Genomic DNA, 22,756 nt, shown 5'->3' with positions numbered 1-22,756 from the left:
AAATTTGCAAAACTAAGTCAAAAAGACGGGCTCGTCCGGGATTTGAACCCGGGACCTCTCGCACCCTAAGCGAGAATCATACCCCTAGACCAACGAGCCATGCGGTGACTATAGAATGTTGTCCTATTTCCAGACTTAGCCATCCCTGCCACGTCAAAGACGATCTAAAGTTTAGCATTTTGCTGCTGCCTATAGGCCATTTAATGAATTGCAAGCGCTTTCAACGATTCAGCTGTTAACTATTTAAATACAGAGTCAATAACAAGCCATTATAATACAATGTTGTATTTCATTTCCAAATCACACCATCACAAGAAAAAAACAAACTTAGTCTTCTTATAAAAATACAACACATGAATCTAATTTTGGAACCATTTCCACACAAGGTCCACAGATGCAGCATGACATTATTCCCCGTTTCAATGATACATACATATATATTTGGAAATAGATTTGTTTCCTTCTGTTTCTTTGTAGAGAAAAGGCAACATGCAGGTGATAGCAGCACATTTAAAACACATTAAAGATGTTGAAAAAAGAAGAAAGAAAAAAGGGGTGGTGGAAGCCACTGACATTTCCGGTGTGATCCTTTTACGATGTAAAACGCTCTCGCGATGAACTTTGGTGTTTTTCTTTTTCTTTTTTAAATCCAGCATAGCTTGGATTTCTGCCCCTGTTTCAAGCAAACTAGAAGATGTAGAATAAAGTGCTTCTTCTTCTAAGCAGAGTAGGCTTTAAAAGGCTAAACGAAAGTAAACAGTTTTTTTTTTTGTTTTATACATCATACATCCACTAATTCCTAAGGGTATTCACACCTATTTTAAAGTGCCTCAAATCCCATCCTCCCTAAGTGAATCAGGGACACCCATTTTCATTTCCATTATAATCATGTTCAAAGGTCCTCTTGCTTCTTCCTGGTCCGTTACATGTACGTACGTGTTCTACGGTACATAAAGACAAACATACTGAAAAAAGAAACCTTGTACACAGTGTCACCCCCGTTATTCATAGCTCACGCCGCCCCAAGTTTATCGTGGATTTCATAAGCAAAGGTTGACAACTCAACTGTTCTTCCCACAGAGCAGAAAGAATATACGCCTGTTAGTGTTGTTGTATGCCGTTTGTATGTGTTGCTACTCCGTGTATGTAAAGAAGTATAATTACACTCAAGGACATTCTGCATTAAACGTTAGTATTAAGTTAGCGGATTTTTGTGAGACAGAATTATGCGGTTTGGTTGAACGTTTGAGTGTTCAAATATATGTAAAAGTTGAATTCTTTAATTTTGTATCCGTTTCACATAAAACTTCAACAGGGAGGGACAAACTGAATTTGAAGCAAGCAAGGTTTGCCTCTTATTTATCAAGAGAATTTTTGACCTTTTGCAGGTGGGTTTGGAACGTACCCCGCCTACCCTCCACAATGAATCCTACACAGCGAACCCCCGTTACTCATGGGGGATTGGGACCAAACCCGATTGTGAATATTGAAAATCCGTTCATGATTGATTGATTGATTACTGGGTTGGAATAAAAGAGAGGGGGCACAAATAAGCGGGGGTTTACCGTGAATAAGATATTTAAAAATGCCGAACCGCAAATTTGGGGCGGTTCACTGTCCTGCAGTGTGATGCTGGTGTCCGCAAGATGGAGTGTGAGTGCGACACAAAAAGAAGTTGCACATTTGAACGTGTCCAATCGGAATTGTACAAAGGCGCTGAAGCAGGCGTGGCGGGGTAAAGGGGGTGTCCAGTGGTGATGGTCTGAGGAGGAAGTTATAGGACCTTCTGGAGGATGGCGTTGGGCACTTCCAGAGTCTCGTCCTTCACCAGGACGATGTCATAAGAGTCCAAATATTTGTCCAGACGCTCCTCCACCTGACAATGATAATCAATAATTATAATCTGGGTCACGCCACCAATTGAAAAGTTCTGAGCAAACTTCTGTCGGTTCGTTTTTCTCTCATGCTCACAATATTATACTAACTATACGATGACAATGTCTATGAAAGGACAGCAGGCAAACAGGAAAAAGGATTGGCCAAGTAAGGCACCAGACTGTAATCCAATTTTTTGTCCCACAAAGAAGCAGTTTCTATATCGGCGACGTACCTTGTCGTTGAGGAAGCCGACCTTGAGGATGTTCTCCACGTTGGGCACGCCGTCGGCCATGCTGAGGTCGCCCAGCGAGTCTCCCATCAGGATGATGTTGCAGTTCTCCTTCAGCTGCTTGAAGTAGTCAGTGTTGCGCAGGGCACCGTCGTGCTTGTTGTACACGTGGATCAGCTCGCCTTTGAAGCCCCGCAGGACGCCCTGCAACAACAACCACATGCAAAATTGCCCAAAATACTCTACATCTTTTTTCCATCTTAGAGCACCATACAGTGTTCCCACGCTACAGTATATCACGGTTCACTCCTGACACCCCTGCTACATCATGTCTTTTTACGCAATCATTTTTGTTTTTAGAGTATTCGGGCCAATCCGAATAAAGTTGCTTGCCTTCGTGGTGTTACCAATTAGTGCCACAACATGTCGGGCAGCACTGAAAGCCTGAAAAGGAATCACACCTTGATGACATTATTTGAAAAAATGTTTTTCAAATGGTCTATCAGTATCAAATTTTCATCTATAGCGAGTGGCTCTGCAAAATATCCCCTCTGCTAAATGGGAGTTTAACAGTAAGCAGTGTGATAAAAAATGTACTAAATAATACAAAGTACCTTTATATTGTGGTGCGGAAGCGATACTGTAAAGGCATTTTCTAGATGCAAGTGTCATTTTCATCAACTCACATTGTCGTCAAAGTCCATGAAGTTGGACACCACCTTGACGTTGGGGTGGTAGACGCCCGCCTGGCGGATGATCTCCTCCAGAACGTCCCCCAGGCCAGCAGAGAAGATGAAGACGGGCACGTCGTGCTGGTGCAGGCGGTCGAAGAACTGATCGAAGCCTTCCCTAGCAAAAAAAAAACCAAACAACAAAAACAGAAAAGCCATTTTTTAATTGATTCATTTCATTTTTTTGGGGGGTAGGTTTCGGTTGGTACCTGAGTGCGGCATCAGACTCTCGCACCACTTCAGGCAGTTTGTCTTTCTCTATCCTCTGCTCCACCAAAAGTGTGTGAGATTTGAAATACCTGAATACACATATACAGAACACCAACTATAATGCAAACAAGCTACATTATGTAAATAGAACGGTAAATATAATGTGCATATCGTCGCTGTCCTGTGAAAAACACTTCCAACTTTTTGAATTTTCACATTAATGCGATGTAACGCGAAACACCATTCGTATAAAAATAAGGAAATGAAAAAAAATGGAGATAAATGTTTTTCACATGACAGCGACGATACGGTATATTGGAGGTACCTATGAAATGTATATGCTCGGTCAACAGAAGGGACAAAATGGCCGCCCCCACAGATGGTTAAAAATGAATTTCTCATATTCCACAAACGCAATATTTATCGGAATGCCTTGTTTCAACTAGTGTGCACACATAGAACACATTCTTGAAAAAAATGTTTGGGTTGACTTCCCTTTAAAGGTGCTTAGACATTAAATAAGGTCATACACAGTGTGTTAGCCGTGCATACAATAATATAATTCATATATTAATATGATGATGACGTAAATCTGCTGCATCAGAGGTCTAACTGCATTCAATATGATGTGAGTATGCAATATAAGAGAACATAATAGAACAATACATTCATATGCTACAATAGGGGTTAATAGATTTAGAATACGCAAATCTAGTAGGCTAAAAGGCAAATGGACATTAAATACAAACTACATACGGGTCATGACTGTTTAAATATCCTGAGCTAAATTGGGACTCGTGCGACTTGTGAATGCGGCCAGTAAAGCAGCTCACCACTCCACAATGAAGGGGTACTTCTCCTCCATGGTGAGGTGCGGGTCGATCTCGATGGGATAGTACTTGTTCTTGAGCTGCAGTAGCTTCTGGCGACACTCCTCCGTCACCAGGCTGCAGTTGTCGATGATGTCTGCGCGCAAGAACACGCACCTGTTAAAACAACGCGCTCAAGCTGCGACGTGTGAGTTTTGTTGCGACGTCGACTCACTGTGGCACGACGGACAGCGTTTGCCGTTGATGGCAAACTTGCTTAGTGTCATGTCGAAGTCAGTGATGATCTGCGGGGGACAAAGGAACAAGTGAATGGCGAAAGCGGGGAACACACACACACACACACACACGGATAGTTGGGTCGATTTTCATATGGTGCCATTTCATATTTCACTTAGGAAGGATACCGCCGTCGGTGGGCGGGTGGTATCTGATGGAGGGGTTTTCTTCATCATTTGTATGTGTGTGTGCACAGCGTACGCCACGCTTAAGCCAATGCTGTACTTGCACGTTGTCACCAGCGGGTGTCAGAGTTGCACCCACCTGAAGTTTGGAGGCTCCGCCCTTAATGAGGCCGCAGATGATCTGCTCCACCCTCTCGGGGTCCCTCATGTGCACGGTCTTCTTCTCGAACTGAGGCATCTGAAAGCAGGACATTACTGGAGATGACACGGCACAGTTTAAAGTAATCGCGCACGTCGACTCGACTTCATGTATGTTGTGAAGAAAAGAAGGCAGAGGAGGAGAATGATGCAGAGGTATGTTGAAGGACATGTTCTGTCTTGGCATTAAGTATGTTTAATAAACTCTAAAACACGCCTTCGTGTTGTTGCTGTCAAGGAGAAAAGCCGTATATCTAAATAAGGTCAATGTCTTACTTTTTGAGTCAATCCTATTGGCCATTCGCCACGTCGGTTTGCGCAATACTAACCAATTTAAGGTGTTGAAATTGTTTAAGAACCAATCTATTAACTGGCTTGACTAACTGCACTCTGAGTGAGTAGTGTGACATTATTCTTTTTTTTTTTCTTAAGACAATGAGGTTTTAGCTCCTGAAAAAAATGAAAGACAAAGAGGACTTCAAAACAAAGACTGCAGTTTGATGTCGAAACTGGTAGAGCTAAATTTAAAAAACTCTTTGTCTTAACAAAAGAAAAACACTAATTAATGAACACAAAATAAGACAATTAACTCATTAACCACGTGTGACATTATGTCACCTCAAGATTGAAAGGCCATGTTTTTTTGTTTTTTATTAGACAATGACAAATGAAAACAAGTTAGAGGCTTCATTTCCGCCCATTCCGCTGTTTTGTCACCTTGTCATCTTATTTATTGCATCACATCGCTCATGGCTCTGAGATTTTTAAAAAACACATTGGGAACATGATGTCATTACATTGTTTTTTTTGTCAAATCTTCCAGGATGGCGTGAGCGCAGACCATGACAATCTGCCATTTTAATCAATGACAGCATATTCTGAGATTTTTTTTTTTTTTTTTGTGCATCCGACTATGATTTTGGGGCAGTTAGCCAGTCAAATACATCAAAAACAAACATTTTCATGTGCTAAAAGTGTGCAATTTTAAGGTATATTCAAGTTCTCAAAAGGGCGATTAAGTTTCAGTAATAATAAAACAACAAGATAAGGACTCAGGATGCGGCGGCAAGTAAGAATACACTCAAGCGTGACTGTTGACACACTCTCACACACACACACTTACTCACCGCGGCTGTGTAGTCTGTCGAAAACAAGAGTGAAGAAAAGAATGTGTGGCTAAAGAGCCTTTATATACCGTAGTTGTAGAGGGTGGGGCAGGCAGAGCATGAGCGCCCTCCCTCGCGCACACACTTAACAGTTGATCCATGTTAACGCGCGTGCGACAAACACACACTCCGGGGTGTATAAATAGAAGAGAAATGAAGCCGGTGGACGAGGGGGAAAAACGTTTGTAATCTGCCCTTGTTGTCATGTTACCTTTGACTTTACAGACAATGCTGAACACACACAATTTAAACACACTCACACGCCGGTGATAAATAACTTGTGCAAAAGGCCACCCGGGGTTAATGTTCATTGTGTTTGTTTGCATTGTAGACACACACACACACACACACACACTTTGTGCTGATGCATGGATTTGACAAGAAAAAGAAATTGCTCTTGCACTCTTGAGCGTGAACAAGCATGCACACACCTACATATGGTACATATGGCGTGGATACACGTGCACAAAAAACACACATAAATACAATACATACACATTCGTGTCATTTAGACACACCGACATTTATATGAACTATAGACCCATCCATCCATTATCCGTACCGCTTATCCTCATCTACAAAAAACAAGTACAAATTTAAAATCAAATGGAATACACACACGTGCAGACGCACGCACGTCTGCACACGCAAACAGACAGGTCGAGCACGTCCTCATACATAAAATACGGACCGCTTAATTAAGTGCGAGTTGCCGCTGGGCTCAAAACTGTCCAACATGCCTTGTCTCATCTATCATCTCTGACACAATTTTTAGATAACCTATGCAAGCAAACACCAGCAATGTAATATGACTCAAATCAACTGGAACATCTTGAATATTGCCCGTAACAATATTCCCTTCATTAGTCACAACCCCGCTGTATGGAGTTTTTTTTTTTTTTATGGATTTGGACAATATACTTTAATGCACTACTGTAATGCCCTCCCTCATATGTAAAAGGAGAGCCACAGTCACGAGTGACTTTTCAGCCATTTAATGAATGCCGGGAGAAGACTAAAACACAGTCAACAGACTCAGAGTAAAGCTGCTGTCGACCACAGCTCACACCCAGACACACCACAGACACAGTATTTTCTATGTAAGTTATGTATGCTGTTTTTGTGTGTATTTAAAAAGGATGTTTTAATGCTTACATGTTTTCAAAGCATGTAGGGGCTTGAAACAATTTTGTTTTAAATGACATAGTCTCTATATCGCGGGTGGATTTGGAACTACTGTTGACTTTAGTGGCACTAACATACACAAACAAGACTACTGCTGCTGCTTAGCAAGTTCAACACACACAAACAAACAAAATAAACCACCATGCTAAAGTGTCTGGGTCGAGTTCAGCTCGGGAAGCGTCGAACGACCTCGCATGCATGACAAGGATGTTGAGTGCAACCCGAGAGGAATGTTTCACATAAGTTGAACGAGTCTCGTCAGTGAAACAAATAAGTAGGTCAAAGCTCTCCAATTGCACCAAAACAACATACACAAACCATATTGCATCAGCCAGAGTTTTTGCATAGACAGCTGCTTACAATTATATAAACTTATATACTCCCCCTTAAATAGTCAAGACAAAAACATCTTGAAATAATCTTCACTTATCTGCATGTGCAAGCTACAGGAGTCTTTAAGTTCAACATGAACATAAACGTGATTGCGCTGGCGCGCACGTGAGCGCCCGTTCACGCACTCCCGTTTGCAGCACGCCTGACCTCAAAACACAGACGCGGAGACAATCATGCTAATGTCAAGTATTGTTGAGCTCATACGAGGTGAGTAGAAGACCCACAAAAAGCCATTTGTGAAAATGGCCTGTTGGCATTTCAGTGGTGTGCAAGGAATTTGGGAAGATGGTCGGACGTCACGTAGAGGTGCCAAGGGGTACTCGGGCCATGCTAAAAAGGACCCCCCAAAAAACATGAGCAAGAAATAAGAAAATAAATAAATATCGGAAAATACATAACATTTCAAGAAATTTGTTGTAACTTTTGTGCACTTGTTTTCAGTAATTGATGAAATATTTTTTAAATGTTTTTGGTTGTTTTTAAGCGGTTTTTTGTTTGTTTTCCTGGAAAACACATTAGAAAAAAAATATTTTTTCACTCCATAATATAATAATAATAATAATAATAATAATAATGATAACGGATACAACTATATGCAGATTTTTGCGCGACAAGTGTGACCGAGCCCGACCGCGAATAGCAAAAAAATAAAATCAAAATCTGCAAAAATAATTGGCAGTGCCTTGTAATTGCCATGAAATAAAAAGAAGAAGCAAGGGTCTGTAAAAAATTAACAAATAAAAATCCAAATAAGCAGGGGTTTCCGCAAATTATGGGTTATACGTTCCACTCCCACATTCTTTCTCATTAATCTTTCTTCTTAAATCAACATATAGGTTTATTCACATATGCCGAACCGGAACTCTGCGGAGGCGTAGTATAATAAATAACAGCCTTTTTTTTCTCGAAGAAATAAATACATTATTTCCATAAGAATGTGACTTTTTCCATTCTTTTTCTTCTGTGAAAAACCACTATAAACGCAGCTTAGCTGTGACCGTCATTTTTGTGCCTTGATACTGTCTGTATTACACTGCCCCTGGTGGCCAAGGTGCACAGAACAGGAGGCCAATTGAAATAAAGCATGCAATTATGACGCAGCAAACTGTTGAATTCTTAACATTCTTTTTAACAGTGATATTACTGTAATGCTGTTCTGACTACAGTACTATACAGTAATATACTATATGGAGCTATACAACCATTGTGCCTTCCTGAAAATGTGGTGAAATACATGCAGACTGTGCCATTTCTCGACAGTGCAAAGGCCGTGAACGTTGCACTGTGGGGATGCCCCTCCGATTGCCACGGTGACCGCCATCTGTTTCTACTGATAGGAGGGGGAGGGCAAGAAGGGCACGTTCAGAGCTCCGCATATTCCATTTTAAAAACATCCTGATGGTAGCATATAGACTTGTGCAAGTAGCACCTCCTGCTGGTGCCAAGTGTATTTACCGCAAGTGGAAATGGTTCAAAATGATCACGAAGGCACCAGATTTAGCTACAAAACAAATGCAAATGCCTGTATGCTTTATGTTCAGTGTAACTGATGTTGACTGGAATGCGCTGCAAAGCTTGGCTCTTAGGTGTCAGGGTGGGGCCGAATACCTCGACCATGAATCATATAAGAACATACGGTACAGGGGGAAGGCAGGCCTGCCCTGCAGCGAACATCAAATATGGTCATGTTAGGCATACATTCGGTACACCAAGACAATATAACGAAACGGTGTCCGGAGTACAGCCCAGGGGCCCCACGTGAGGCCCACAGCTTTTTTCTTTAGAAATTCGAGTTTTTGTCGCAAAAAATTGCATTTTTTCCGTTTGTTAAATTTCAACTTAAGTTTCATTATAATTTTTTTCTTTAAAATAATGCTCCTAATAGTAGATAAAAGTTGCACTAACTTAACTTTAATACAATTTCCTTGAAAAAAATAAGACGTTTGGGGGAAACTTGACTTTTCAAGATATTGTCTTTTTCTCATAATATCACATCTTTTTTCTTGAAAAATATGACTTCTTCCTCATTACATTTCAGCTTTAATTTTGTCACGTTGCATGTTTTCAGTTTCAGCAGTAATTCGTAGTATGGCCATTTTTTTCTAAAGAAAAATTACATTTTTCTTGTGACGTAAGTTAAAACTGACTTGAGAAATTATTATATGAGAAACTAGACAAAAGACGTCCTAACCTACACTAGACTGCATTTGTTTGACCATTTTTGGAAGGATATCAAAGCAGTCCACGAATTCTTCCCGTTTTCCTGACTTGGGATGGGATGCTCCAATAGAACATCTGCATTTGACGAGCTCACTGAAAGCTGTTACATATATAATATTTACAAAGGAGGCTCGCTATATTAGAAACAGCTTTCAGTATCTCAGATCTTATTGCATTGTGCAAGTATCCCGAATGTTGTGGCTACTGTGTGGATACTTTCATGCTATTTATTGATTGATTGATTGGACAGGGAACCCCAAAAGCTACTTCCACTGATTCCTGCCAGGCCGGTTTACTGCTAGTGCTACGGCTTGCATAACACGCATGTCCGACAATTGAAGCAGTAACTACCGGCGGGAAAGGGTATCAACTGGGGACTCACCGCATCCCACAAAAAGCTTCTTCTCTGATTGTTTGGACCAAAAAGCTAGCTGCCAGTGACCTCTAAAACAGCTGCTCTTCCTGTTGTTGGGGCGGTCATCCGCGGGTGCGTGAAACATTAAAGTCAGTGTTGTTAAGGAAACGACACTGCCTCCCGCCGCCTTCAAAATAAATTTGATGGTCTACTATGTATACACTAATATCTTAGAATTTAATTCATAATCGCGGTGGCCACTTTTATGTTCGATGCAATACTCAAATTTCATATGATGAACCGGGTTGTCTGGCTAGGACGGCTGTGAAAATGACAATCGTTTTTTATTTTGAAGACAAGTAGAAGCCACTTCCTGCTTTTTCCCGCGTCTGCCTGCTGCTACCTTGTCGCTCACCATGTCGTTGTAATGTTGCTTCAAAACTCACCATTTCGATGATTCTCGTCTTCTTGCCCGCGCGCTTCTTCTTGGCCACGATGTACTGGGCCAGAACCATGCCGCCGAACAGGGCACACACGCTCGCGCTGGCCGCGGCGCCCACTTTGACGACGGCAGTCCGGTCCATGGCGGCACGCTTGGACGTCCGCCGCGTTCGCCAAGAGGAATCCTCGTGTGAAGTTCCATCCGCGTTTGGTTGACTCTAGCTAGGCTGCTGGTGACGTCACTGGCAGCAATGTGGGGCTGCTTCCGGACCTGCCGTGCAGATCGTCTCACTTGGCTCACATTGCTTAATGTTTGTAAATAAAAACAAATAAAAAGTATTTTAAAAAACACACACACAAAAATGTTCAATTAAATATTGATGGGGTAAAAAAAAAACGTGAATCCGCGGGTGCCAAACCGCGAGTATGTAGGGGCTCCACTGTACTTATTTGAGCTCTTTTAACTTTTTAAACGTATCACTCCAAATACCACCATGAGTACAGCTGCAGCTGTTGTGAAAGCACTATCTAAATAAAGTTGAGTTGATCTGATTTAAATGTAAATTAAATAAAATTGTATTATATCCAGCTGTTGTGAAATGCGCTATATAAATAAAATTGTATTGTATTTGTATTTAATTCAGTGATTCTTTCACACACCGCTAGAGGGCGCCCACATACTTACAGTGGTACAGTATTCCGAAGTGGTAGCCGCACCACACGTTGAGATCGGCTGGTGTACATAAAACAATGCCATTAATCAAATAATGTCATTTAAACTGTTGATTTTTTTCATAATAGAGAAACTAGACTTAAAACAAGCAGATCTATACATTGAAGCATTAAATTAACCAGAATTTAAATTGTAGGGTTTTTCTTTTATAGACAGAAACGTGGCATTACTTAGAGAAGAGTACAGTTGTGTACTGTATGTAGCATGTATTTATGTATCAAGGTAAGAAATAACATTAAATGTAATAATGATAGCAATGTGTTTGCAAATGCATGCTCAAAGCACTGATAACCTAACTATTTTATAGCCATCTCAATGTCCTCAGCATCACTAAGTACACTCTAAACTTATTTTATTACTGAAACTTCAAACTACAATGACTCACAAGTGTCTATCTTGCCAACATAACCCTAACAGAGCACCTACCCTCAGAGCAACGGAAGCTAATATTACAGGGTCAGTGAAATTGACAAGTCGTCACAAAGGAATAGTCCATTAAAAACATGTTTTATTAGATGAACCACAGTCATGTTTTGAAACAGATGCATTGCTATCATGTCAGGAGGCAAAACGGAAAGGAAGAAACATTTAGTGCAAGTCAGGCGCTAAAAGTCTTATGACTCAACTTGCAGGAGACGAGCTACAATGCGAGTAAGTCTAACAAGTGACTACGAGAGTAGCATGCGGACAAATAAATAACAACAGGGTGACTCAGAGCTGTCTCGTGAGTGGAGTAAAATCCTCCAGACTGCTGATGAAGAGTCATATGACTTCTGTTTTCTTCTTTCCCCCCAGCCATGCAAGTCAACAATTACAAAATCGCTTTAAACTTTTTGCGTGGTTTGTATAGATATAAAGCGACACAAATTCGAGTTTGCACCACACTCCATCATCGTCATCACCAATAGGAGTTACTCCACAGGCCGGATGCCCTTGGCCTCCTCCAGCTTTCTCAGGCTCTCGTCCCACTGGGTGAACTGCTTGGACAGCAGGAACATCTGACAATGCAAAGACACGCTTCAAGGAAATGTACACATGCATTTACTCAAATAACAGCCCCGATTGGAATTGTTGTGTTTCTGCAACACTGATATGTGTACCATTTTGTTGTATTCCTCAAAAAGCTTCTTGACTTCCAGCGACTGAGCATCCGTCTGGTCCTGAAAGAGAGGCGACACTGAGATCTCGGAAGGGGAAACCCGAGCAAACCAAAGCAAAAGAACGAGTAGCGTGCCACGCACAAGGTGGCCTGCATCTTTTACCTGCTGTTTGATGTGAATCTGGGAGAGACGCTGGAGCTTGGTGGTGTGCTCAGGAACATCTGGAAACAAACACACCCACACACACAAAAATATATATTCTACATCAAATCATGTATGCCACAATTATTCACATCCCTTGATGTTAATACTTTGGCCAACCCGTTTTGCCAGCAAAACAGCACCGAATTTTTTCCTATCATGTTTCTCTTACATAAATTTAAACTGTACTTAGCAGCAAACTATTTTCCTCTCTAGAGACATTACTCAATAGTAACATTACTTTCGACAAATCTCTCCCCACAGAATGTGGTCTATGAGACAAATTGATGTCAGAACAACAGTAGCAATTTTGCTGACTAAAAAAAGCACAAGTGGTAAAAATTTGTAACGGCACTCAAGTGGCACAGGTGGTAAAAATTTGTAACGGCACTAAAGTAGCCCCAACTAGAGTCAAGAATACTTGTCAAGACAGCATCAGGTGTCACGCCGCGACATGCTGCCGGGAATAACTTCAAAATAAAGGCGTACCAAGGTATTGACGTCCATATCTTATTTGGCAAGGTAAGGTTTATACAATACAATACAATTTTATTTGTATAGCGCATTTCATTTTGAAGTTGGCCTTCTCACCCCGTTGGCGTCGCGTTAATGATATGCAAAGCATCTTTTTCCTGACAGTGTACACTAAATAATCGGGTATCCAAGGCAGAAAAAAAAAGGCCTCAGGCATTTTCTTGAACCGAGGTACTCAAATGACTTGAGGGCTCGTTTCACCTCTAATACACATAAAAAAAGAGTTTGGTATATGATCTCTATATCGCAGAATTTCTGCTATTGCGCGTTGGTCTGGAACGTATGCCCCTCGATAACACTGTGTTATTCACATTGTGACTAATGGCATGACAACCAAATGGGGTTACCTCTGATGTAGGTGCTCTCCAGCAGTGGCTGGAGATTGCTGGCCTGCTCCAGCAAAGCAGCCTGGGAAAGCAGGAAGTCCTCCTCTGTAGGCACAATCACGACAACACGATAGTCAGTTAAAATATCCTACATGTGTAGCTTCTAAATCAACATTTTTCAGCATCTGCATTGTTGCATGTCTGACCAGCAAGAATGAACTCCAGCTTCATGGTGTCGGGTACAGCCATGTGGTCTGTGAATTGGGGGTCCAGGTACTTCATCAGGTCCTCAACTGTACCAACACAATAAATAAGTCATTAGAATAGAGTAAACTTAAGAAAGTTGTCATAATCGGTTTATTACGGACGTTGTGTGACTCACTCTTCTTGTGCAGGATTTTGACTCGCTCCCTCTTGTTGGCCGTGTTGGTCAGGCCAGCCTGAATTCTTGCTAAGGACTCTGCACACTGCAAAACAGAAGACACTCATGAGAATATTGTTAGTAGTCAGAGCAAAAACATGTCAGCTGGTTCTACAAATTGACGTGTAATGAATAGAAATGCAAGTCGTCTGTTTTTAAGTGCTAATGTGGATATTAACAAGATACAAGAAAGCCCAAACCACACAGAAAGCAACCACTGTAGCATGGTTTGATGACGTTGGATCATATGACACGGAGATTGCCTTAAGATACAGATGTGCTAGCTCTGCTTTTGCGAGACAAGTGAATGCATTTTCACCTTCGTAAATACGAACTGTACTTTTACACTAACTTAGATACACGTCGATGCATAAACCCCAATTTTAACTCCCCAAATCCATACAAAGTGGCCAGCTAAAATATAAGATAACTTCACACGGATGCTAAAAATATTGCTACCATGACATCAAGTAAGGTCAAATTATATTACACACCAAACAAACATACACACTCTACAGTAATGCGTTGTACAGTTGTACTGTACACTGATTCATATAAATGTTGATCAATGGCGAAAGTGCTCGGCCATCGTTAGCTTTACGACTCGCAGCTAGTTAGCTTCCTAGCTCGGCCACACCTATAAAAAAATGTAAACCTGAAAGCTAACCTTGAACGTTTTCGAACTTTTATTCCTCCTGTCTCCATATATGCGAGTCTCCAGTGCCTGAAGGCGCATTTCCACGTTATCAACCGCCGCTTTTTTGTCCATTTTCGAAACCTTTTTGGGGGGGTTTGCCGACAAGACAGGAGAACCCAAACACAACAGTGCTCACTAGCTGACGTGCTTGACGTGCGTCGACGCATATTGATGACGAAATTGTTTTTTTTTGTTCTTAATATTTTAATTCTGAGTTTTACATATTCAAATCGCATGTAATATTCAATAAAAGTGTTGCTTATGCTCTCTCTATAAAAAAATAATAATTTAAAACATTGTGGCGCTTTTGTCATCTTGCCAGCAGTCTCCAGGAGTCGCTGTTGTCAAAAATTCTTCTTTGGCTGTCAGTCAGCTGGGACTGACAACAACATCGCCCAAACACTTCTCTTTTCTTCCATGCTATTTGACCGCAAAACAAAGACAAAAGTAGGATTTTCTCCACTTGTACTCACGCATAACATACCCGTTTGTCGTGACAACCTCTGAAAGGTCAAGGCACTGACGCGCAGTCGTTATTGAAAAATACTTCCGCGTTGCTTTTCCACTAGGCATGCTACCTAGCTAGCTAGCTAGCTAGCTAACTAGCTGTTGTACTAACGTGAGTTTCTTCCTCCATGCAGTTTTGTTTTTGTGCTAGTCATACCTACACCGAAGGCGCCTTTTCAATTCATAATGTGTATTGTGTTTTTTGTGTTTATCAATATATTTCGAATACTTCCAATTCATTGGTTGGGTGTGCTTGTTTAACTCCATTTTCATGTTATTGTTCAAATTTAGGTCGAGGTTAGAATTTTTGCTTACCTGGGTGGAGTTTACATGTTCCTCCTTGCTTGCTTTTCCTCGCACATTTTAAAAACATACATGGTAGCGATATTGATGACTGTAAGTTGTCCACAGGTGTGTTGTGAATGCTCGTCTATATATGTACCTTACTAATGACTGGTGACCAGTCCTGGGTCTATCCTGCTTTGTTTGCCAAAATCAGCTCAGCTGCAGCCTTAATGAGAGCAAGCGCTGTAGAGGATGGATGGATGATTACATTTAGGACTTGTGAGTGCAACTGCCCAAATAATGATGAATGTGCCTTTCTGCTACGACAGGAAGCTGTGAGATTCTGGATTTGCGGCTCCAACTTGAGAGACGTCCAGTCTTTATGTGCCACTGTGAGGGGCAGCACCAGCAGCAGCAAAATGGCAGATGACAAAGACGTGCTAAGAGACGTCTGGTTCGGCCGGATCCCCGCCTGTTTCACTCTCAACCAGGATGAGGAGACGGAGAGGGAGGCAGAGCCTTATTATGTATGTCATACACTCATCATTCAGCCTCATGTCAATTCAATTTTATTTCTACAGCACTAGTTCACAGTGAAGTTATAACAAGGCACTTGATTTTTTTTTTGGTGCAACTTAAAGGCCCTGATACACCAAAATGACGTTCACCAACAGTGACAGCCGCTTACCCCCTGTGGCATCCGGCCGGCTGTCGGCACGTCACGCTTGCAAAACACACTCCAACGATAGACAGCGACGCTGACCACTAAAGTACCTTCCTCGCATGCATAAGATGGAAGGGTATGGAAAACTCCAACCGGAAAAATGTTGGCCGGGGGCTGATTATAACAACGTAAACAATGCATTCGGCTATATTCTTTGCTCACGATGAACTCCCACGCGAAATAAACCATCACGTTCTTGACACGGTATTGTGAAATACTTCAATTGTCAACCCTCGCTCTTGTACTTGAAGATTAAGGCAGCAGAGGCGTGCTCACTGTTTTTCAGCATTTGTCACTTACCGTTGGTGCTCCGCGTGCTGAATTGCTAGCTAAAAGCCAATCAGAGTGACCAAATGTCACGACTGGCGACGCCGATTCAACATACGTAAACGCCTCCAAGATGCTTACAGACGTGTTACGACACTACGACGGTGGCCACTACACTAATCAGACGGCGCTTAAAGACGCAACGACGCTTAACGACCTCCGACGTCGGTTTGGTGTATCAGGGCCTTAACAGACATCTATGTACCTTGGGTTCATGATTGTGTACAGGCTAAATGCCTGAACCTCTCCTGTTGTAAATGCTTTGCTGCCATCTTGTGGCATCTTGGCACATTCCAGACTCACCTGTGATAAGTGAATAACCGCGAGATGCCGTCATGTCCAATGTGTTGTGTAGAAGTCAATGACAGTGAGCCTCTTGTTTTCTCACAGCTGTTGTTGCCCAGGGTGAGCTACCTGATGCTGGTCACCGATAAAGTGAAGAAGCACTTCCTGAAAGTGATGAGGGCTGAAGATGTGGGGGAAATATGGTTCGAATACGAAGGCACGCCACTCAAATGGTGAGGGAACTGCTCATTACGGTTATACTGCTTGGTGGCATGTTTGAATACATCCAATATATAATTCAAACATTTTTCCTGAGAGCTGGTTCTTTCAAATGTAATTTATCTCTGTAAATAACTGGTTAATTGCATTGCTGTGGAAAAAATACAAATAGTACCATTTCATATAGATTTCTGTTGCACTACAAAAAGACAAAGCAAAAGCTGAGGATTACCATTACCACGAGGAAATTACCATGCTATTAATACCAATATTTTCCACAGGGTGTCAGTGTGGCCACACACAAACTTGAGAGTAAATCGCAGCCTCAGTAGTGCCAGTAAATACAAATCATTGAGTAATATAATATGGAGGTATTTGTCCAAAATGAGCAGAAATGTTTGGTGTTGTTTCTGATGTCAGGCACTATCCTATCGGTGTTCTGTTTGACCTTCACGCTTCCAACTCTATCTTGCCGTGGAGCATCACTGTGCACTTCAAGGTAACAACTCTGCTTTACACTCCTTTTCACTTTTTATTTTCATCTCTTAGGTCACTCATTGACTGGTGACGAGAATATTTCTGTAGACACAGCTCTAGTTATGTTGCTTGCTAGTCATATTATAATTGTTTACAATTTTCGTTAGATGATTACTGTATTGCTCACGATGAGGTGTTTTAACAGTACACTTAAAAGCACAGTTCGTTTTTTTTGGTTCACATCGGGAACAGAATACAAAAAAAGGGCTTTAGTTCTTTTATGTCATTTAATAACACATTTAAATGACCTTTTAAATAAAAATAAAAAAAAACTGCAAATTGCAAGCAATAAATCCTCCAATAAATGGATTTTGTTTCTCAGATAAAGAAAAAATATATTGAAATAAAAAAGTGCATGTTTAATGATATATAACTGCTTACCTAGTTTATTTTTGGGAAAGTGCAACATCAGTAGTTTGTCTTCTCTTTCGCAAACTAAGAATGCAACAATAAGTTTGAACATTCTGAATAATTGGGAAACTAACAATATAACGCTAATGGTTTGAACAATGTGAATTATTTTTGCTATAACCGCATCAATGGCCTTAATATGCAGGGTATAGATTTTTTTTCCAGGACAATGTAGTCAGTATTTTTTCTTCTTTCTAGGAAATGAAATATCTACTAGTAACACTGTGAATTAGTACACAGTAGAAACACCAATGGATCTAAGTGGTTTCTGACATTCCCGTTCATTCGCCTTTTCAAATAAACTAACTTGTTTGATAAACCACCCTAAAAAGCATATCGCTATCGCTTCGCCGCCAACACGTGCTAGGCAAAGGCTGAGCTGGTTGCTCACGTAGTAGTTGACACGTGCATCTGTCGCTAACACTAAATGTTTTCGTGTTGTCAGAACTTTCCGGACCAGGACCTTCTCCACTGCCTGTCCAGCTCGGTGGTGGAGGCCCACTTCATGTCCAGCATTAAAGAGGCTGACGCACTCAAACACAAGAGCCAAGTCGTCAACGACATGCAGAAGAAGGACCACAAACAGCTGTGGATGGGTCTGCAGAACGGTGAGGAACACGCACATTTGTTTCAAAACAGCTGTCGGGCAAGTAAATCATCAGCGGCTCACACATGAACTCATTATCACACATTGTGTCCGCACTCAGACAACACCCAAACACCTTCCTTCCCCTTCTTCTTTTTCCTTCCGACCTGCTCCAACACGTCCACTTCCCGCCGTCTGCGGTGTGGTGTGATGTTGATGGTGTACGAGGAAAGGGGTGGCGGGGGGGTGGTGCTGTTGGGTCTGAAGCTTGTGATCTGGAGGGTGCACAGAGGGCACGGCGAGATGTGTTTGAAAACAAAAATGTGCATGATGTTTGGGAGCGTCAACTTGAGTCACCTTGATGAACTCACGTGTTTGCTGTTGTTGAACTGTCGTCCACTTTCGCACAGATTTTCTACAAAGCAACAGTAAAACCAGGATTTATCAGCCAGTAATTACCCCCTTTCAAGCAGTTCCTGGGGGGGAAAAAATCCCCAGTGGATTCAGGAGTAGTAGGAGGAGGCGCGTTTTTGGTGTGACCACAGAAACCGTCTATTTCCCAGGTCTACTATCCTTTGTGAAATGTAAGGGAGGAGTTCGAAGTGGACACTCCAAATTTGCCAGTATTTGACATAGTATCATCCCAGCCGCACTTTTACGACTTTGATGCGGCGATTTTGTAGAAAAGTAACATGAAAGGGGGGTTGTGGGATGCGTGTGCGTGTGCGTGTACATACACCGATGAGGCTTCCCACATTGGTATAATGGGGTGATTTCTATCAAATAAATAACAATCAAAGAGCAGCGGCTGCTTTCGACACAACAGGGCGAAAGGAGTGAGTGTCGAGTATGATAGGGGCTAATGACGGAAAATAGCAAGCAAAAGCCTTTGAGCGCTTAGCTGTGAAAAGTAAGGCGAAACATTAATTACGGTAGGAAATTAACTGCTGTTATATGTACTACCAGGTGATATGAAATGTGATTTTGCACAATGAAGGCCTTAATTATCCTTCAAAACGGCACCTCCGAATCATTGAAGCTGTCACTGAAAGCTCGGAAATATGCCCCAGACAACAACAAACTTTGTCTTATGTTAAATGAGTTAAGCGTCATAGCGTCTCATGTGGATTGAGCAGATTTGTGTGGAATGTCCTTAACTTTGTATTCAAAAGTCTGGAATTGGACTTTTTTTAAGGCCATACGTAGCCCAAATAAGATTTGAAAATATGTTTTTGTTACAATAAGGGTGTTATTAAAGGTTGTAATATACATGATCTTGTCAAGGCAAGGCAGCTTTATTTCTATAGCACATTCCATACACAAGGCAACTCAATATTCGCCTCTCAAGCAAACATACAACAACGACAAGCATTTGCAAAAACAACAGTTAATGACATTCACAAGCAAAGCTGAGAAAACATAAGTAGCTTACAAAGATGATTAAAAAAGCTCACATTGACAACATTTCAACACGTTAAACAGAAAACTTTGAAAACATTTAAAAGTAAAGTAAGGACATTTTGCAAGGTTGGTAAAATAACTAAAAAAAAAAAAAGTGAAAGACGATCATTTCTTGGCCTGTATTTTCAACATACCACAGAAGTGAGTACATCCCTCACATTTGCGTTAACTTTTCATGATATTTTTTCATGAGACAACACTGAAAAAATGTCCGTGTACAAGCTTGTATAAATGTGTAAAATTACTGCCCCCTCAAAATAACTGAACACACAACCATTAATGTGTAAATCGCTGGCAACAAACGTGAGCGCACCCCTATGTGAGATGTCCATATTGGGGACAATTATTCATTTCCCCTCTCTGGTCTCAAGTGACTTGTTAGCGTCACAAGATCTCAGGTGCAAATGGAAAGCAAGTGTGTTAAATTTGCTGTTATCACTCTCAAATTGTCATACTGGTCACTGGAAGTTTAGTTTTGGACCTCATGGCAGGGAACGCTCAGAGGATTTGAAAAAAGAAATGTTGTCTTTCCTTCCAACTACTTGCACATGCATTTTCAAACTTGTAAAGAAAATGAATTCCAGTTTGTTGTGTTTCAATTAGCTTTTTTTTTTTTTCCAACGTTTGATGGATCTGAAGTGACAGGCGTGCTTGTGTTTTGATTGCCGCAGATAAGTTTGAGCAGTTCTGGGCCATGAACAGAAAACTGATGGAGTATCCCACTGAGGAGGCAGGATTCCGATACATCCCCTTCAGGATATACCAGGTCAGTAGCAGGCACACAGGCACGTATTTGATATTATTAGAAACCTCTCAAGGCACACCCCCAAATCAAAAGTCACCCCAAAGTATAGATAGTCTCAATTCACCCACAAATTGACTTGGGCCTTTAGATGAACACAACACTGCTATTCTGTTGTCAACACACAATACAATCATTCTGCCTATCACGCCACATCAGTGGCAAAAACAAATTATGTCAGTAATGTCTTTATTTTTTCCGATGAGGGCCACAGACAGACAAATGGGAGGAAGAGGGTGGGCACTTCGTCTTGTTTTTATAAAACGCGCTAAAAGTAAAGACCTGACCGGTTTAATCGATCATTAATAATCATTTTAAAATTGGGACCACTTTGCATGTTGGCTGTTGTTTTTTTCTTTTGTTTTTTTTAAATATACATTGACACAGGTCAACAAAAGCATATTTTTAAGGACAAAGAAAATCAAAGCAAAAAGATACATTTTAATGTGGTATGTTGATAAAATTGTGAAAAACCTTCTAATCAAGCATTAAAATTTTAAATAATTGTGCGATAAATTAACTATCAACTTTTTTTGAATGAAAACATTTGAAGTGTGACATCTTCACATACAATTCAAATAAAAAGTGTGGTTGGGCATCACGGCTCTAAGTGGCGCCAGAGGGCCGAATAACACCCTCTTTGTGGCGCATTGCTTCATTGGGGAAGTCACCTCTGACCAAACGAGATTCCTGCTTTTTGCCACCGCACTTTACACAAGCGCAGCGCAGGTTTCAGGTGCACGTTTTTCCACACAAAGCCTCGCCTGCTTGTGCAAGCCTGGAAGCGACAAACACAGCCTCTTTGTTTCTGACGGTGTCGTAAAAGCCCCATCACCGCCTTGAAAAAACACCAGCCAGTTTCTGAGAATGATGTGACGTTTCTATTAAATGAGCAGCTTCCACTTGGAGCCTCTTTCGGAAGTTTTAAACATCCGAAGGGCAAATTCCTTGCTCGACTTTTGTTTTTAAAAAGGACCCAGAAGGCTTGTATGGAAGCAAAACTACTAGAGGGCATTTTGGTGCTACTAGTGCTGGACATACTCCAACTAGTTGGGCCTAGTAGTGTAAACCGCGGTAGTTTGCTCGTAAGGTTTAATTGCACATTTGTCGGCCAATTGTGTCACTAGCAGTGGGAAAAACATTTAGGATACATTTTAAGGTCTGATTCAGCCTTTTTGAGTAGCTAAGTTGTGGTGGTCTTGTTAAAAAATAAAAAACTGGCCCCATATTCATGATCTAAAACGATACGTTTCACTGATTATTTCATATTTAGCGTCTTTATAATGCATTATTTAAGCCTTAAAGAAAATAAAACGTTTGCGTAGTTATTTGTTTTGCATGAAATGTGCTTATCGGGCAGTATAAAATATGATATATTGTGTGTCTAAAATATACTATTGTAAAATACCATATTAACATAAAATAAAGTATTTGGTGTCAAAAGCAAGATGCCATTGTATTTGTTTATGACATTTGAAGTGGCCCAGTCTGGTCTGACCAGTAACTTTCGCGTTCGCGGTAGGCCAACACAGTGCCATACTGGCCCAGTGCCATCGGGCCACCATTAATGTCGGACCCTGCATTTGCTCAACTCTTTATCGATGCCCCCTCGCCATTCCACTCGTGCCATATCCCAGCGACAAAGCTGTTGATTTTTAAAAAGATTTTGTGTCCAAGATGTTTGAGGTACCTGAAGGTGTAGCCAAAGACATGTTTTTGTGTCAGCGCAAGAAACATATTGCTTTTTATTGATTTTTGAAGGCTTGTGGTAGCTTGCTGGCAAATCAACGTGCCAGAAATCAATACTTCATCAATACTGCCATTTTGAGCTTTTTTTTTACCCAAGATATAGTGTTGAATGTGCAGCATTTATGTGTCTAGATATATTTTTTCCAATGCTTCAGTGCAAGAGCCGTATTGGTGTTGAATGTCTTACAGAAGATGTTCGCAGTGGAGATGCTTAGATAAAATAATACAAAAAAAAAATATTTGTTTCTGTTCTGCATCAGAGCAAACACGGTATAGTAATCAAATAGGACCCAGAGGGCTTGTGGTAGCTAATTGTCAAACGGCAAGTCAGTATGTTTATTTTGGCCGTATGTCAAGGCAAGCACCCTATTTATTGTAAATGATGGGCGGATCATTACACGTGATGCTGTTATCGACATTCTCGTCTGTCGCCCGCCCGCCTGCCTGCATCAAAGTTTCCGTCCAGTCCAAGATCTTCCTCTGTACACCAAACAGATGACGTCATCGCCGCTTTGGTGATGACGGGGGGCAGGGCTGCCGAGGGCTTGATCCGGAGGCGTAAGTGGACAAGCTGCCTCAGGTCGCTTCTCCGCCTCATCCTCTTCCTCCTCCTC

The 22,756-nt window shown here is 41.3% G+C and overlaps 3 protein-coding genes and 1 non-coding gene across 7 annotated transcripts in view; 1 reads left to right on the top strand and 3 right to left on the bottom strand.

Moving 5' to 3' along the window:
• Positions 1 to 27: 27 nt before the first annotated feature.
• On the bottom strand, positions 28 to 99 carry trnap-agg (transfer RNA proline (anticodon AGG)). The gene has a single exon. It is a non-coding gene; the product is annotated as a tRNA-Pro (tRNA).
• A 170-nt stretch (positions 100 to 269) lies between these two features.
• Positions 270 to 10,455, bottom strand: nt5c3a (5'-nucleotidase, cytosolic IIIA). 3 transcript variants are annotated; one of them, XM_086038833.1, is made up of 8 exons: positions 10,243 to 10,455; positions 4,419 to 4,517; positions 4,093 to 4,162; positions 3,882 to 4,014; positions 3,048 to 3,137; positions 2,794 to 2,956; positions 2,111 to 2,311; positions 270 to 1,876 (listed from the first exon to the last, which is right to left on the bottom strand). In XM_086038833.1, exons 1-8 carry the CDS (start codon positions 10,378 to 10,380, stop codon positions 1,775 to 1,777), a joined length of 996 nt encoding a protein of 331 aa, XP_085894959.1. In that variant the 5' UTR covers positions 10,381 to 10,455; the 3' UTR covers positions 270 to 1,774. The 3 variants fall into 3 exon arrangements, with proteins under 3 accessions (XP_085894959.1, XP_085894960.1, XP_085894962.1); XM_086038834.1 differs by lacking the exon at positions 10,243 to 10,455 and adding an exon at positions 9,824 to 9,992 and having other exon boundaries at positions 4,419 to 4,534; XM_086038836.1 differs by lacking the exon at positions 10,243 to 10,455 and adding an exon at positions 9,824 to 9,946.
• Positions 10,456 to 11,460: 1,005 nt separating this feature from the next.
• On the bottom strand, positions 11,461 to 14,401 carry dctn3 (dynactin 3 (p22)). 2 transcript variants are annotated; one of them, XM_086037939.1, is made up of 7 exons: positions 14,220 to 14,401; positions 13,514 to 13,598; positions 13,338 to 13,424; positions 13,153 to 13,236; positions 12,233 to 12,291; positions 12,071 to 12,130; positions 11,461 to 11,968 (listed from the first exon to the last, which is right to left on the bottom strand). In XM_086037939.1, the coding sequence occupies exons 1-7, from the start codon at positions 14,319 to 14,321 to the stop codon at positions 11,882 to 11,884; spliced, it is 564 nt and encodes a 187-aa protein (XP_085894065.1). In that variant the 5' UTR covers positions 14,322 to 14,401; the 3' UTR covers positions 11,461 to 11,881. The 2 variants fall into 2 exon arrangements, with proteins under 2 accessions (XP_085894065.1, XP_085894064.1); XM_086037938.1 differs by having other exon boundaries at positions 12,071 to 12,291.
• A 153-nt stretch (positions 14,402 to 14,554) lies between these two features.
• The window catches only part of atg5 (ATG5 autophagy related 5 homolog (S. cerevisiae)), a 33,674-nt gene continuing 25,472 nt past the window's right edge, over positions 14,555 to 22,756 (top strand). The window contains exons 1-6 of the mRNA XM_086037937.1: positions 14,555 to 14,696; positions 15,371 to 15,568; positions 16,483 to 16,610; positions 17,017 to 17,095; positions 17,990 to 18,152; positions 20,263 to 20,357. Coding sequence (XP_085894063.1) covers positions 14,667 to 14,696; positions 15,371 to 15,568; positions 16,483 to 16,610; positions 17,017 to 17,095; positions 17,990 to 18,152; positions 20,263 to 20,357 — 693 coding nt within the window. The 5' untranslated portion in view covers positions 14,555 to 14,666. The remainder of the gene's footprint in view (positions 14,697 to 15,370; positions 15,569 to 16,482; positions 16,611 to 17,016; positions 17,096 to 17,989; positions 18,153 to 20,262; positions 20,358 to 22,756) is intronic.

Source organism: Filicampus tigris, chromosome 8 (genome assembly GCF_054856515.1).
Source record: "Filicampus tigris isolate MCC_2025a chromosome 8, RoL_Ftig_1.0, whole genome shotgun sequence".
NCBI lineage: Eukaryota > Metazoa > Chordata > Actinopteri > Syngnathiformes > Syngnathidae > Filicampus > Filicampus tigris.
The sequence above is the reverse complement of the archived record's forward strand: the minus strand, read 5'-3'. Positions and strand labels throughout refer to the sequence as shown.